The sequence below is a fragment of the Trachemys scripta genome, chromosome 4 (assembly GCF_013100865.1).
Source record: "Trachemys scripta elegans isolate TJP31775 chromosome 4, CAS_Tse_1.0, whole genome shotgun sequence".
In the NCBI taxonomy this organism is placed as follows: Eukaryota; Metazoa; Chordata; order Testudines; family Emydidae; genus Trachemys; species Trachemys scripta.
Genome location: NC_048301.1, coordinates 85,379,358 through 85,392,258, shown reverse-complemented (window position 1 = coordinate 85,392,258; position 12,901 = coordinate 85,379,358). Strand labels below are relative to the sequence as shown.

The window sequence follows — 12,901 nt, the reverse complement described above, 5'->3', positions numbered from 1 at the left end:
TTTTCAAATGGTGTAATTTGGTCTAGTTCTATGGAAGTCAATAGAGCTAAACAGACTTACTTCGAAGTAACTATACCAATTTACGCCAGGTAAGACTCCAGCCTTAAATGTTTACAATGGCTTTGTATTTAAAAAAAAAAAAAAAGGCACAAAAGAGTTGCTTTTCAGCACTGTGGAGTGATGGGCACGTCGGATGTACTGTATGTATGAGTCAGCTGCATAGCTCAGTCTATATTTGGTAAGAGTAAGCTGCAGAAAAGATTCCCCTCCCTTTTCTCTGGAGGAAGCTGCCACTTGAGAGTGTTCATTAGATACTGAACTGCTTTACTTCAGTGTTGTATAACAGACCTCTAATGGTTTAATGTGAAAGTTTAGACCCAGATTGGCTGGGGAGCCTTCAAAGTATGTGATAGCAAGCCTTTCAAATATCTGGAAATTCTCATCACACATGCCCATACCCTCACCTCCCACCACACACACGCAAAAACATTCTCCTTCTGAAAATGCTCGAATATATTTTCTCCATCTTGAGATGTATTCAGATTCCCACCCCCAACAGGGGGAACAATACAACACCATCAAGCTGACAGCATTCCACCCTTCAGCTTCACTTAGATATCTGTCAATCACTCATTACTTTAAAGTGCTATTTAAATGGTAGAAATCTCCCAGAAAAGGCTGGCGGCCTTTTGGGGGCTCTGATGGAAAAGTCAAATGTGAATTTTTTTTTTCTTTCCTCTTCCCTCCTCTGCTCACTAGTCTATAATGAATTACTAGAGGGTTTGAAAAATCCACATTTCTGGACTAGCATGGGGACCAATGCTATTGAGCTCTACAGCATCTAAGCTTTTATTATTATTATTATTATTTTTAAAGTTTCTAGCCCTTATGGTTGCAAAGAACCATCCAAATTTGAATCACTTGCACACCAAAACTGACAGCTCCAATGTGTTTCTGCTCCTGCCTGGTCTCATTAATTTTAACTGCTGTACTTCTGAACTCTCTGCATACTAGTGAAATGGCTAAGCATCAGATCAATTTTGCTATGCTGATCACTGGGAAAACTATGAACTCTACCCACCAGCATGGGACCTGGAGAAAAACATTTTTATTTTATTTTTTTATCGTGGCTAGTATGTGTCAGGTAAATTTTTCAAGCCCTGTAAAGAAGCACACTGAATTTCAAAGCCTAGGTTCAATAGGCACTTGAATGAATGAACTGTCCACAAGCAGATCACATTTTATACAGATTTCTTAATTATTAGAAATTGTGCAATTAATGTTATTTTGCTGATTCTTCATAGCAAATATACAATTATTCAATATTCAGAAATCACTATTCAACCTAACTCACATAGTGTGGTTTCTGTTCCTTCATTGGAGGACTTAATGTTTGCAAAGTATTCTTCTGCATCCTCTCAAGACAAATTCCTTTTCATTACAAAATACATTGTTTCTTGATTAAACAAATCTGGCTATGGGGCTGTAATTTGCTTTCAGAGAACATTCATCCAAACAAAACTTTGATCAAATGGATGTTCATGAAAGTCAAATGAAAATGTCAGGTTTCAGGTTAGACAAACTAAGGTCTATTTCTGCTCGCCTCACACATGAGGATAAGATTACATCATGGAGGTCATGGAAGTCGTGGATTCTGTGACTTCCAGATACCTCTGTGACAATTTCCACCTCAGCCCCGGGGCAGCGGGGTTACAGCTGTCAGCCAGCCAGGGAAGCTACCAGCCACCATGGGCAGCTCCCGCAGCTCCCACCCACTGTGGGCAGTGGGTGCTGCACCTCCCTGCAGCAGGGCTTGGGCTCTCACTCCCCCTCCCTCACCTTAGGCATCAGTCATCCCTTCTCAAACCCTCCCCTTATTTTTAGTACAAGTTACAGACAGGTCGGGGGCTTCCGTGAATTTTTGTTTGTTTTGCCTGCAAACTGTCTGTGACTCTTACTAAATATAACCATGACAAAATCTTAACCTTACACGAGTTCTGCCACTGAAGTCAGCGGGACTGCTTGCATGTGTAAAGCAAGCATAATTTGGCCCATTTACTGATGAGCTACAATACTTAAAAATTATCAATCATCACATGCACATAAAGCTAACAAAAAGCACACATAGAATGCTTTAAGGCTGGAAATGTATCATTAACTTATAAACATTTTGCATATTAGAAATATGCACTATGCACTGTACAACATCTTGGTAAAAGGGCATATCCTATCAATACATAATTTCCCTATGCAAAGTGGTTATAAAATTGTAACATTCAGTGCAGGGCTCTCTTGGATCTCGTATATGTGTATTGTATTTGATTAAATTATAGAACTATAATAATTACTGTAAGTCCCATTAAAATGAATGATGGTGCTAACCATAATATTATATACCATGTAATTTTGTGTAATTATGAACAGCTTAAAAGCAATTACTGTGTATATTCTATAGCTTTTCAAGTGTAAATAAATGCTGGTTTTTAATTTTTTTAAAACAATTCTAATTAGTCCACAGTTTGGGCTAACATTATGCTTAAATATATTTTTATAGATTAAGACTTTTTTTTTAGTTGAAGGAAAAGATTTAAACATCCTAAACTGTTCACCATGTTCCTTCTCTTAACCTTTCCTTTTCACACTCCCCCTCCTGGACTAATAGTCCAATCGTAATGTAATCAGTAGGAGTTTCCCCCAAATAAGAATGGCAATGGCTCTAAGTTTATCTGTCTAATGTATTCAAAACTGGGGTTATTTTACGTTTTTGTTTTACGTTTTACGTTTGTATTTTATGTTTTATGTTACAAGCAAATCCTATGAAACTAAATGCTAGTTTCCCCTGATTACTTCCAACAAAAATCCTAAATAGAATGACCGTATAAAAGATAAATATTGACATTTGGGCACAGTATTATGGTTTTGAAAATCCATTTTAATACCTTTTAATTGTTAAGGCTGTTCCAAGGTTGTAAGAGCCACTACGTATGCTAGAATATACAATGTATTTTTTCCTGTAAAAGAAACTCTGAAATAAAAATGACTAACAAGTCCCTTGAACTCATACATCACTATATATTTAACCCCGATTTTAAGTCATGATTCAGCAAAGCACATGCTTAAAGTTAATCTAAGTGTGCTTTTAAGAGCTCTAATGAACAGAGATGGACTAAAACCTAGGCCTAAAGTTTAAGCAGGTGCTTAACTGCTTTGCTGAACTGGGTCTTGGTAATTAAGGCCAAACTTTTCAAACATGGGTGTCGAAGCTTAGTGTGCAATCCATTTTACACCTGAGTTAGCACAAGCTGTTCCTCATTACACCACATAAAGCAAGAGAGCATATGGTTTAGGCCCCACTCCTGCAATATGTTCCACAAGGATGGTCCCTGCACTGATACATACATAGCCCACTGCAGGACTGGGCTTTAATCACTGAAAATTGACTACTCTAAATGTGTAAGATGTGCAGCAATAACTATACTCTACAGGCTGGTAAAAGGGTAATTTTCAGTTTATTCTGATTCCCTTTGTTTTTGTAAGGGAACCATTTCACTGTTAGAAAATGCTGGCAATTAAATTAATAGGTTTTTCATTTAGATCCAATCTGAACTCAAGCAAAGTAGATGCAACCCTAAACTAAAATAAAATGAAAGAACTGCCTTCCAAATGAACACATCTAATCTCAGGGGAACTCAGTGTTGCCCATTGTCATCATCCCAAGTCTTGTGGGATGTGGTGTTTCTCTTTATTCCCCAACTGCTGGAATCTTGGGATTATGTGAGAAAATCAACTTTCATTTTTTAAAAATACATAAATTTCTAACTTTGTGGTTGAATAGAAAAACTAGAAAATATGGCCTGTGTGCCCTAAAGGCTCTAAGGCAAAGATAAATTAAAAACTCAAAAGGCATTATTTTTTTGGTTTTAAAACTCATCTCGTGACTGTCAGACCTGACTCTTGATTTTGACTGCTTGAGCTTGACAAATCTGGGAACAGTAAGAAAATTATCCTGTCTGCCTTTTTTCTTCCGATACTGACATCAGACTGTTGGATGTTGATGGGAAATTACAATATGTCTCCATGGAAATCAGGGCTGGCTCCAGCATTTCTGCCGCCCCAAGCGCGCAAAAAAAAAAAAAAAAAAAAAAAAGCCGCGATTGGCGGCGGCAGTTCGGCGGCAGGTCCTTCGCTCCTAGAGGGAGTGAGGGACCTGTCACCCCCGAATTGCCGCAGGTGTCGCCCCTCTCCCTTGGCTGCCCCAAGCACCTGCTTGTTAAGCGGGTGCCTGGACCCGTCCCTGATGGAAATCAAAGTTTTAAACCAGAATTAACTGAGAGCATGATCTAATCACTACTGAAGTGAGTGGGAGTCTTTCCACTGACTTCAATGAGCACTGGATTGGGTGCTAAAATGTATTAAAACAAAGGGGCCAAATTAGAGTAAATTAGCACAACTCTATTGACTTTAGTGGAACTATACTAATGTCCAACAGAAAAGAATTTGGCTCAATTGCTCTGTGTTATGCACTGTCAGGTGGGATATCCAGGACTAACTTCTGGCCTGCTCCCTTATCTCCCATGATTCCAAAGGCATCATGTAGACATATCTGAGCTAGCTTTGATCTAGTCGGCCTATGTCACAGTCCATGCTGCTACAGCTACACTGCTATTCTAGCTAGAAACGTCTTCTGATTACAGTGCAGACATACTGTAAAGCCTGGTCTACACTAGAAATTAGATCAGTCTGACATAAACAACAAGGAGTCTGGTGGCACCTTAAAGACTAACAGATTTATCTGGGCATAAGCTTTCGTGGTTGCTCATTGGGGTGTGAAAAATTCACACCCACCGAGCGATGGGAGAATTCTCTGGTCAACCTAGCTACAGCCTCTTTGGGGGGGGGGGGGGGTGGATTACCTACACCTATGGGAGATCCCCTCCTGTTATTGTAGATTAGTGTTTTCACTTAAGCACTATAGCAGTGCACCTACCCTGCTACAGCATTTTAAGTGTAGATAAGTCCTAAGAGTGCTAAAGAGCTAGTACATTCAGACTTAATAAAAGGCAAGGAAGTGACACTTTCCAAATCCAATTAAAAAATTAACCAAGGAAAATAGACTTCACATGTGAACAGAGACATCCAAATCCAGGACTGAATGCCATACAAACTTATTTTTAAACTGTTATTTTTCTGATAACTTTAAATTGAATACACAATCCAGTTCTGGCCAAAAAATTGAATGAAGTTTCACCTCATGCAACTTTCCTCATCCTGAAACAATGGTTTTATATGGAAAGTGCTCCATTTGTAACTTATCATAAGCAAGTCTATAATTCATACATGCTATAGAATTAATAACTTCAACTGGCATTATCCAAACTGCATTTAGACCATGATTCAGCACAGCATGTAAGCATGTGCTTAACTTTAAGCATGTATTTAAATCCTACTGAAGTCATGCTTTAGTGATGTGCTGAACAGATTGATTTAACCCCATGTTTAAAGTTAAGCATGTGCTTAGGTGCTGTGCCAAGTCAGGGAGCAGATTTCCACAATACTTAAATGTGTGTTGAAATGGGGCTACAGATTCATTTTCTCATTAAATGCACTAAAACACTTACCATATGTATTTGCATTTATATAAAAACCAGTAATATTTAAGTTAGCTGGGTCCAGTTCCAAATTGTAAACTTTCCTATTACAAACAACACTGAAGTTTGTTTAAAATATAGTTGTCCTTTTCGTTAGCCAAAATGTTTTTAAGTTGTTCATCTACTTTTGACACACGCAGCTACATGTCAGCTTTTTTATTAACTAAATTCCATCCACAGATAACATGTTTTCTGATTTTTAAGGATTTTTTTCTATGTTGTCTCATAAACATATTTTCTGAATTGTTTCTAAACTATTACAGGCTTGTTTTTCAACACATAAGGGTAATTTTTCAAACATTGTTCAGGTTAATAAATCTTCCCGTCTTAGTTCAAATCTTCTTAGAACAGGATATCCCGTTCAGTTCTTCTATACGTGGACAAGAAATTATTGCACCTATCACTTCAGTAATTGAAATTTACTGTAGTACTGAATACAGAATATTCTAATTTCATTATTCTAGTGTAAATCTAAGTAATTAAACTGAAATAAGTGGCATTTACCTTGGATTACATGTGATCAGAATATGGCCCAGAATGATGATGAGTTATTAGACTACAATAACAGGTCACAAGTGCACTCAGAGAAAACATTAGCTCCTGTTGTCATTTTGTTACTTTTCTTTCTCAGATATGAAGATAACAAGCAATATAAATAAGTGTCCTGGAATTTAGGTTATTACTGTCAAGAAATTCTTAGCATTGTATTAATTATTCGGAGTTCAAACGGGGTGTGTGTATATATATATATTATATATATATATATAAACACACACACACACACACCGTTTGAACTTATATATATATGGTTTATGCAAGTTCTTTTTTCAAAATACAAAAAACTACTAATGGAAAGCAATACATTCTGCAACATGGCACTGAAGTGTATACTAGCTTTCTGATGGTCCAGAGCCTTGGGCTATCCTCCACAACAGTGCTACCTTTTATCATTAATTTTTCATGTAAAAAACAAAGGAGAAAGCCAGCTAATATCAGAGAAATATTCCTAGCCAAACCCCACAGTCTCCTGCCTTTTATTATTAGTTTCAAGTTTCCCAAGTGATGTTTGACATGCCTTTAAATTTACCAGAATAGTAAGAAATAAAATTCTTCAGTAAAAAACTTCATGTCACACCCATGAATAGGGGACCATTACCCTCCCTTTTTTGTGGTAAAACCACAGGAGTGAGGCAAGAAAGTCTAGGAAACTGATAGTTTCCTTGAAGTGTTCCCCTCAAAGGAGAAGGGTTGGAGTGTGACTTCCAAATCCCAAGAGGAAGCTTCAGCTCCAGATGGACCTGTGATTTTCCTCCCCTTATACTATCATTGCTTTCCCACTACTCAAGTTCCTGAAGGGATTGCAGTTGTACAACGGGCGCAAAGGCACATTAACTCCTATGCAAATATGAACCAGCCTTGGAGGAAAATATGCTCCAGTTGCTCACTTTGCTTTACCCCTCCTGACCCACAGACCTTTGCATACAGGACATATAGGGTGTATAGTCGAGAGGTTTTATACTGTCACCCATCACTGTAGTATCTGAATACCTATAACATGGAAAAGCTTCTACATGCTCAGTGGGAAGCTATTAATTATCACGAGTAATTGCATTAGAATAGCACCTACAGAATCCAATCAAGGATCAGGGTCCCTTTGTGCTAGGCATTGTAAAAATAATTTTGATCTTAACTCTAAGGAGCCATGAAGAAGACTCTACTATAGGGCCTATTCTGCAGAGCTGTTGCCCCAATCAACCCATACTTTCCGTGACCCCTAATACAACTTGGATGGCTTGTGTTCCCTTACACTTTTATTACTAAATTGGTGCATATAGGTCAAGATCTGTATTGCAGCACACCTAGGGAAAACATTAATAATTCAATGTTCTGAAGTGGAAGGACAATTTACGTGATCTGAAAAAAAAAATCAAAACTGGTCTAATTCACTGTTTGCTTCTTTATGAAGAAGGTCTAGAAAAGGTCTCTGTATGTTTTGTTCTTTGTTCTTTGTTTGTTTTATTTGTTAAAGAGTGGGCAAGTGGTTTTGCTTAACTTTTCCCTCAGAAGTACTAAGAATGTGGTTAAACTTACTGAAAAGTCATTGGAGGTCTTAAACTGTCAACATTTACAGGTTTTATCAGAGGTGTGCTGATTTTTTTTTTTTTAATAAAGGCCTTGTATTTGTTCTCAGACAATCAAACAAAAATCAAACTTTGAGAGAGTCAGGCCAAAAATCTTTCCCCCTCTCAGGCCTTGCCTATATTCAAAATTACAGTGGTTCAACTAAGGTTTCATGTAGTTAAACTGGTGCAAAACCCTAAGTGGACGCTCTTAATTCAATTTAAACCCGGTTTATAGCAATTTGGTTTAACTTACTTACTTATAATAAAATAATACAAACCAGGTTTAAATTGAATTAAGTGTCCACACCAGGTTTTGCACTTGTTTAACTCAACTGGTTTTTAAATGCATTTTGAAGTTGAAATGGTGCAACTTTTTTGAATATTGACATGACCTCAGTTTTCAGTTTCCTTATTTGTGGTGTTATAATCCTACTAGCTTTCCAGTTATCCAGAGTTCCAGGGGATCCAAGACCTAAATTTCTAATCTAAAGACAAATGGGGGGGGGGGAGATCTTCCAGGCCTTCATCTGTGATTTTAGCTTTGCAATGCCTCTTTATATATTGCAGTGTTTCTAATGTCACAGCATTTACTCAGATAACAACCATGATGGAAGTACAGACCCCCTACGTAATTTCCTCACTGGTGAGCAGCTGTGGCTATTGATTAATAACTTGACATTTAGTACTGTACAAGTACATCCTGAATGTCCTCAACCCAACAGAAGATATAACAAAGCCAATACTTGAGGCAAGAACTGTACTTTTCACTGGTTGAAGAAAATACTTTTGGAGACATCATGACCTCAAACATTACCAGCTTTGATACACTGGTGTGAGATGATTATGCGTATGTTTAAAAAAAAAGAAGAAGCAGTTTAGATTAACTGTATGTTAACACTTTAAGAAACACTAAAACCCAACTCTAGAAAACTGTTTAGGAATCTGATGGTTACAAGTTGCTTTGCAAATGTGTGAAAAAATAAAGCAATGAAAGGATTCACCATAATCCAAATCAATTTTGCCAAAAAAGTTTCTAAAATATGTATATAACAGTTTCCAGTTTCTCATTTGTAACATTTGCTATGTGGTAGGGTCCAGTCATTTTTTTTATATGATCATGGAAACTTAAAACTAGAAGGAAAACTAGCTTCTCCTTACATTCTCTGTTTATGACTAATAAAAAAAAAACATAAAGGAGACATACAGGTAAAAATGAATGCAATGGGATTATTCCCAAAACAGTGTGTACTTTGTAAATATTAATCTTTCCTTTTACTCATGAGGAAAACTTCATCTCAGACTACTACAGAAAAACAACTAGTTGGAATATATTATGAGGTACTTTAGTAGGTCAGTTTTAGGCACAACTTATGAATTTCAGTGCTTAGGTCAGGGGTCGGCAAAGTTTGGCACGCGGCTCACCAGGGTAAGTTTATTTACCTGTTGACGCGGCAGGTTCGGCCGATCGCGGCCCCCATTGGCCGCGGTTTGCCGTCCCGGTCCAATGGGGACAGCGGGAAGCGGCGTGGGCGAGGGATGTGCTGGCCGCGGCTTCCCGCCGCCCCCGTTAGCCCGGGATGGTGAACTGCGGCCAGTGGGGACCGCGATTGTCCGAACCTGCCGCATTAGCAGGTAAATAAACTTACCCTGGCCCGCCAGGATGCTTACCCTGGAGAGCCGCATGCCAAACAGTGCCGACCCCTGGCTTAGGTGAAGTGGGGGGAAAGACAAGTCAGGCAGAACTCTCCACATGGCTCTGATAACGTTCTGCTGATTAGCACCCCATTCCTTCCAGCACCATCAAATGTGAATATGGGCAAATATTCAGTGGGTATTAGCTTCAGAATACGCAAACTCACTGTGAACCTAGTGATATCTAAACTGTGTACCCAGAAAAGCTGTCACTGCAAATAGCTCCTGGTAGTTAATTTTCCGTTTGATGTTGCTCACTATCAATCTCCCTAAAAGCAATACTGTCAAATGCTTGCCTTGAGGGCCAAAATTTGATTCAATATACTTTGAATCTGATGGGGAAAGTCCACTAGATTCTCAATAGGTGTTTTGGTGGTGGTGGTTTGTTTGTTTTCAGGCCTGATAGTTGCTGTTTTGGGAATGTTTATGCACTCTGAAGCAACATGAAACTAACAAACTCTGGTTTCAGAATTCCTTTCATATTAATCATGAATACCGGTGCACAAACAACGGATCTCATCCTGCACCTACTAAAGTCAGGGGATATTTTCTATCATCTTCAGTAAAAGTAGAAGCAGACCACTGTTCTAAGCGAAAGTTATGCTGTTAAACAATGGCATCCATGTTAATTTCAACTGCATTCAAAAAGAGAAAAAAAAATTGTGGCCAATGTAATATGGCAAAAGCCTCCTTTTTCAAGCTTTTCAGAGGGTATTACAAAAAAAAAAATCAAAGGACTTTTATTTAAAATATAAATATTCCTCCAGAGGTTTATTTGTTTTAATAAAAAGGGGGGAGTGTACACATAAGTACTCCAGGCACCTGGAAATATCAGCTTCAGGATCGCAAATCATTACAGACCAGTGGTTTTCAAACTGGGGTCTGCAGATTATGTCTAAAGGGGTCCGCAAAAGGTGGCTGTTACCATAAAACAGTAGTTTTCAACCTGTGGTCCATGGACCCCAGGGGTGGCGCAGACTATGTCTAAGATTTCCCAAGGGGTCTGCATCGTCATTTGAAATTTTTAGGGATCTGCAAATTAAAAGATGTTGAAAACCACTGTTACAGATCAATCCTGTCCCCAAAATGCATCAGGCTGCAGCCCCACTGCCCATCATTGCTCAAACCAGGGGGCTTCTCTGGGAGTCCACTCATTGGCATGACAAGCTCTATAGAAAGCAGAGCAAAGCACAGAAAGAGGGAAGCAGCAAGCGGCTGCCCTCGGTAGAGTTCTGCACCAGTGCAAGGAGCTGTATACCCTGGGTCTACTGAACCATAGCGTTAGAAGGGACTGCAAGGGTCATCCAGTCTAACCCCCTGCCAAGATGCAGGATTTGTTGTGCCTAAAGCATTGAGCGTGCTACAACCAGGACGGAGAAGGTGCATACTGCCACCTCTAAAGAAGGGAAGGATGTGGGGAAGGCTCCAACACAGGGGAGAAGGAGGGAAAGGAGGCAGCTCCCAACTGGGGCGAATGGGCCTTCCAGTGGCCCCTAAACTGCCTAAAGCACCCCCTCCAACACCTTATTCCCCGTCTGTGGGAACCTCTCTGCCCAGGCCTGGGGGAATTAGGGTGATCAGATGTCCCGATTTTATAGGGACAGTCCCAATATTGGGGCCTTTTCTTATATAGGTGCCTATTACCCCCAGCACCTGTCCCCATTTTTCTGCGGATCCCCCGCTGCTGCCGGTCCCCAGCGCCGGCACAAGCACCCGGCAGGGCAGCCACGGCTCCCCGGCTCGCTCTGAACGCCCAGCGCCCCAGCTCCAGCCTCCTCCCACGCCCAGCCACGCCTGCCCGCGGCGGCACCGTTAGGTCCCTGGCCAGGCACTCCGCCAGCCCAGGGAGGCTCCTAGGCCGCAGCCCGGGGAGGGAGAGATCTGGTCACCCTAGGTGGGGCAGCCAGCGCGCGGCAGCCAGCCGGAGCCCGGGGAGACATGGAAGAACGAAGAGCAGCGCCCACCCCGCGGCTGCCGCCGGCACTTACCATCCGTGGCCAGCGACATCTCTATGAGGGTCTCATTGTCCTTCCGCCCCAGCCTGTTCATGGCTGCTCCGCTCACCGGGCCCTGCGCTCGACTGAGACCCAGCCGCCTAAGTGCTGGAGCCAGGCGGGAGCACCCCGCTCCTCTTCTCCCTCTTCCACTCCTCCCTGTCCCCTCCCTTCGCCAGCTGCTCCTGCTGCCGGAGGACGCTGGAACTCCGCGCCCGCCCGGGTTTCGGGTTACTGTGTCAGCTGGGGGGGAGGGGGAGCGGGCTGAGTCAGGGTCTGCGCCGGGGCTGGGCTTAGGTTATCGGGCAGCAGGCTGCATGCGCAGTTCTCACAGCTCCAGCTGGAGCGGGAGGGGACGGCAGCGGCAGCGGCGCCTGTTCCAGGATGTGCCAGGAGTGTTGCACGCTGCTGGTGATGGAGCCGGGATGCCCCTCCTTGCACACACGCGGGCTCTTAATCACATCTGCTGTTTCCGCCCAAGAAGCCGGTGTAGCGGCAGAAAACTGCTGGCTTTTTTCTTGGACCAAAATCTCCGTGCCTTGAGAAAACGTGCCCTGAAATGTTAGTACCTAGAAAAGTAAAAGGTGCATGGAGTGGTGCAGAGTTATCGAAATAGATCCGTGTTCACTACAACTGCTCAAAGCGAAACCAAACTAGCCGGTGAACAGGAAAGACAAGTAGCGGGACCACTTCAGGTGATTCTCATTTGAAAGACTCCGAAAAGGGATCTTGAGAAGGAGAGTTTGTGCAATGTGTAAAGCACAGCGTGGAAGAAGGTTCAGAAATATTGATAGAACTAGACAAGTATTCAAGGTTGGCATTCTTGGCTGAGCAGGGGAATGTGAGGGCCTTGGAATCAGAGAACAGAGCAGATAAATACAGATCTTCTCTGTTTTTCTCTATCATACCATAGTGCTGTCCAAAAGTTGGCATCATACACCAGCTGTTACAGTTTGGTTTAGTCCCTTAGGGTGAATTTCCCCTTAGGGAGAATGAACACTATTGTAGGATTAAGCATGAGGAATATGTTTAGGATTAAACATTTATTATTTTTGGCTGCACCTATTAAGGAGGAGCAAACAACCAGACAGGGAACCCTATAACCTGCATGACTGTCATGCTTCTGAGTAATGTATATATGGTATTTGGGCTGTTTGTTTTATGCCAGATACTTCCTGTACCAGGTGATCTTGCAAATGGACTAACATGGAGTTTGGAAGCTAATAAAGGACTAATTCAGGGGTTGGCAACCTTTCAGACGTGGTGTGCCAAGTCTTTATTTATTCACTCCAATTTAAGGTTTCGCGTGCCAGTAATACATTTTAAAGTTTTTAGAAGGTCTCTTTCTATAAGTCTATTATATAACACTAAACTATTGTTGTATGTAAAGTAAATAAGGTTTTTAAAATGTTTAAGAAGCTTCATTTAAAATTAAATTAAAATT

The 12,901-nt window shown here is 41.1% G+C and overlaps 1 protein-coding gene across 7 annotated transcripts in view; it reads right to left on the bottom strand.

The window, feature by feature from the left end:
- Nucleotides 1–11,831, bottom strand: part of ANO5 (anoctamin 5) — a 100,362-nt gene extending 88,531 nt beyond the window's left edge. For 2 of the 7 annotated variants that reach the window (XM_034769805.1, XM_034769806.1), the window contains exon 1: nucleotides 11,452–11,830. In XM_034769805.1, coding sequence (XP_034625696.1) covers nucleotides 11,452–11,512 — 61 coding nt within the window. In that variant the 5' untranslated portion in view covers nucleotides 11,513–11,830. Of the gene's footprint in view, nucleotides 1–11,451 lie in introns of all 7 variants that reach the window. The other 5 variants (XM_034769808.1, XM_034769807.1, XM_034769802.1 and 2 more) reach the window with 4 other exon arrangements.
- Nucleotides 11,832–12,901: the final 1,070 nt, after the last annotated feature.